The 4,036-nt window shown below is 42.7% G+C and overlaps 1 protein-coding gene across 1 annotated transcript; it reads right to left on the bottom strand.

Annotated features, from left to right (window-relative positions):
* Positions 1–482: 482 nt before the first annotated feature.
* On the bottom strand, positions 483–1,683 carry LOC135075493 (lipase 1-like). Its single transcript, XM_063969931.1, has one exon. It carries the CDS (start codon positions 1,621–1,623, stop codon positions 559–561), a length of 1,065 nt encoding a protein of 354 aa, XP_063826001.1. The 5' UTR covers positions 1,624–1,683; the 3' UTR covers positions 483–558.
* Between the last annotated feature and the right edge of the window lie 2,353 nt (positions 1,684–4,036).

The raw sequence follows: 4,036 nt of genomic DNA, 5'->3' as shown, positions 1-4,036 counted from the left end.
ACCACTTGTTTCTTTTTTCTGTCTCTTCGACAACGGGAAGTATACTGGACATGGTTGGAGAGCGTCACTTTCTTATGAACTTGGCAATGTCCAGTATACTGGACATAGGTTTTTCAGGAAACTGAAATAGTTAGATTTTTTTGGGTATTTTTTCTGGGGTCCCATACAAGCTAAGAAACGAAATCTGTAACTGTTTTATAAATTTAACTAAAAAAAATTCCGTCGAATGAAGGGTTAAACTCATAGGATAACAATGTGAACCAGTTATGTTACAATATCAGAAATAAAAAGATTAAAGTCGTAGGCAAATTGCTAGGTAGCATTTATTAATTGTGTTATAAATTTTGAGTGTGTAGCTAACTAGTAGGACCTAAGAAAAAATTAGATTTTACACGAGGAAAAGCATCATTCGGAATTAACCAAATCTTAGAAGGTTGTCACAGGGGTATGAATAAAAACAAGGACTTAATTTTTACGTTTCATATATTTTTCTATAACCGGCATTAAGTAGGGATAAAAATTAGTGGGCATTTCGCGACCCCAAAGAAGTCTATATGGTTAAAATCTTCGTAGGGCATGACTTGGTAGTGCACGACGTTTGGCAGGTCGTCGCGCAGGCGCTCGGCGTCCGGCACCGACGCCAGGTAGTCGTTGCTGCCCATGAACAGCGCCACCTTCATGCTCACCTGGCTCCGTCCCGTACTCCGCCAGGTTGCCCTCCCAGCCGTAATCATATTTCGCAAACTTGTTTCGTTCTATTATTTGTATCAAGTGGTCAAACAGCTTTCTGCTGCTGCCTTCAGGAAAGTGCCCGAATAGTGTACGAACGAAATCTCGTTCTAACCCTCTGGCATCCGGACCAAACAATGGGAATATGACTCCCTCGACGCAAAGCGTATACCTGAGAGGCCCCAGACACGTGGCATTGAACACACCACTTACAAGTCCATTTTTACCTGCTATTTCTTCTGCGCCGGTCAATGCTTTTCCTAACAATGACCCAACTCTTGCGAGTCCTCTCAAATTCTGGATGAAGCTGATGGGCGCTAGCGATATAAACGCTTTGATTTTATCGTTGTACTCGGGTTGGACGGATCCTAATACGAAAACATTCGTAGTCCCGATAGAGTGCCCGATGGCGAGGAGACTCTTCTGTTTGGTCTCTTCTAAGATATAATCGATTGTGGGTGGCATGTCATAAATACCTTGCTCGTAAAAGGTGTAATTAAAAAACTCCCTCTTCTGCGTGTTAGCGTCTAGGAAGAGATGCCGCTTCGACAAAGTCGTACCCCTGGAGTTGATTGCCCACACGTCGTAGCCTTTCCTGGCGAGTTTGATAGCCAGAGAGGAGTTGCCTCGAATGATCCAGCAGCAGGCGTCCACCGTGTTTCCATGCACCAGCAGCACCGGTTTGCGCTTGTCGCCCGGGATGTGGTGCAGCGCCAGGATGTAGCCGTCATCGGTCACCACGTCGTTTGTCACCGCATTCGGGAACCCGTACTTTGCCGCTAGTTCAGTAAAATTCAACTTCCCATCTTCGTTCAATAAGGTTAGGGCCAAACTGCTCTGTAATCCCGACACGAAGAAAAGCAGAAATAAAATTATGTTCGGGAATACATTCATTTTAAACAGAAATAAATTTTACTTCGATTTCAAAATTTAATACATTTTTAGCAGTGTGAACCTATCTGACTTATGTTTCATAAATTGGTTGTAGCGTGTTATATATCCATAGTGTGTGTGTGAGCAAACAATCATGCATCGCGTAAAAAATATTTAACTACACTTGTTTAATCTTTTTCTTCTTGTCGTCGTGTCGACAAACCTATACAGTGTCAGCCCAAAACTCCGCTACAAGAGTGGCGTTGTCTGTAGCCTTAATTAAGTCTTCCTGCAACTAAAGTTCACTATAATGCCTATTAGTAGAATCATTTCCTATCATTCATGTTGATACATTTTGTTCTGGGCTACGCAAGGAAGTATGCTGGCACCAGCGCCCTTTTACAAATAACCGACCCATGTCCGAAATAAGTAAGACGATCTGTGTACACTTTTGCCCTCGCCTTAAGGTTGTGTTGTGTGCATTACTAAAGGAGCTGGAGTTATTCTATGACATGATCGCGCTCATGCCATTCTAAGCTAAAACGCAGTCATGTGCATTCTATCTGCGCAACCGACAAGCCAAACGCCTTTTCTCTACCCTGGACTCCCTGGGAAGTGGACAAGGCTTACTGCCAACATGCCATACAGAAAGTCAGTAGAAATAACTCGCTTCACATACGCGATTCAGAAGGCGAAAGAGGAGAACTACTCTAAGCAATCTTGTGAAGCTGAAGAATCGTAAAAGCTTCCTGGGGTATACCACCATAACCGCGATTCCTCTTACGGTTGCTAGGTTTCGGTCTTGGTGCATAACATCCATGGCCGGTTTGGAAGTCTCTTAACCAACTCCACATAGAGGTTGGCCGCTGTAAAGGCAACACGAGTCACTGGAGGCTAAGAGAGATATATTGCGCAACTCTGGTGGTGACCAGCAGGTTGGGGATGCAGGGGTTAATCCCGTTGGCCCCCCGTGGTGGGTACGGCCGTGTAGGAAGGCGTCTTGATGGTACTAGATGTACCTAAGGTGCCGACCACTATGCGGCAGAGAGAACACCCCAGTGGGTTCGAGCGCCACATAACCTGCCGCCCCCCGGTTGTAGGTATAGACCAGCCATTTTCCTGGTTCACAAAAAAGGTACATTGCGCGCACCGTGTGACTGTGGAACGGATCTTAAGTTTTGACCCCTGGTTCACTGGACCTCATTTGTTGCTAATGACTTTTAGTATAATCCTTTTCAAGGAATAGGTCGAGTTTCCCTGTCACCCTGTATACCCTTTAGGTATGGAACGCTAAAAGATTAAAATGGGGATCCTTTGGATTCTAAGCGGATTATTAAAAACTGTTCCGGACATTGAGTGACAGAATAAAGCCAAACAAAACAATTATTATTCTGTAAGTAACTGACCTGTAAAGCACATTAAGGCATTTTTCAAGGGGAATAATACTATTTTATTTCATGGCAATTGTTTCTCTTATTTTTCAGTTATGGTATTTTTGGTCATCTTTCTTTAGGTAAAAAATGTTGCTATCTATAGCGCTCTTACACTCGTTCACGTAGCTTAGCTAGTAAAATAGCCCCAGGCGTCGCGGCGTAGTAGTTGTTATCTGCCCGCCCTTCTCTGTGGGTTAGTGCTTCAGACCCAGAGGTCCCGAGTTCGATTCCCAATGGGGACAGATTTTTCTGTTCGGTTTACTTCGTGGTAGGGCTTGTTTTAAGTCCGTGTGGCTAGCTACCACCATCTTACCTAGGTTTTATGTCATAACAAAATGGCTGTGTTCTGAGGTAAGGTAAGAGCCAGTTCCTCTGGTCGAGGATTTCAGGTGTAACTCGCTTCCACCTTTCGACCTGATCATCACTTTCCATCAGGTGAGATGCAGGCCAAGAGCTTCCTCGTTGTGGATAAAAAGCAAAGTGGTCTTTTGTATACCCATTCTTATAAGATACATCATACAAGAATGCGTGGTAAATTCAGTGAACTGCTCCTGAATCAAATGTACCTACTACTGCTTTTTCTATTTATTTATATTAACCGGCAGACAGTGGTGACTGAGTTTGTTGCGGCGCTTCTTCTCAGCACTTGCCAAATGTTGGTCTCGAAGCGCTGGTAGGGTAAAAAGATTATGAGACATGTAGAGGCTCCTTAAGAGCAAAATGACGATTTGTAAGAACTATTTATTAGTCTAAACAAATAAAGAAATTTTGACTTTGACTTTGGTCGAAAAAATGGCGTATCAATAAGTACCGTCACTAAGTGTTAACGGATGACTTACAGTTTCTTTTAGTAATGAATATTTAATTTTCTATAAGCTGTAAGTGTTATACATAACGATTTTCACTTACTCTATTTATAGTCATAAGACATAAAATTTTATTTTATAACTTTTACACCTCCTAATGTTTTAATTATAATGTATCCTTAACTTGTTTGTACT

Source organism: Ostrinia nubilalis, chromosome 10 (genome assembly GCF_963855985.1).
Source record: "Ostrinia nubilalis chromosome 10, ilOstNubi1.1, whole genome shotgun sequence".
Lineage (NCBI taxonomy): Eukaryota > Metazoa > Arthropoda > Insecta > Lepidoptera > Crambidae > Ostrinia > Ostrinia nubilalis.
This window is presented reverse-complemented; position numbering and strand designations above follow the sequence as displayed.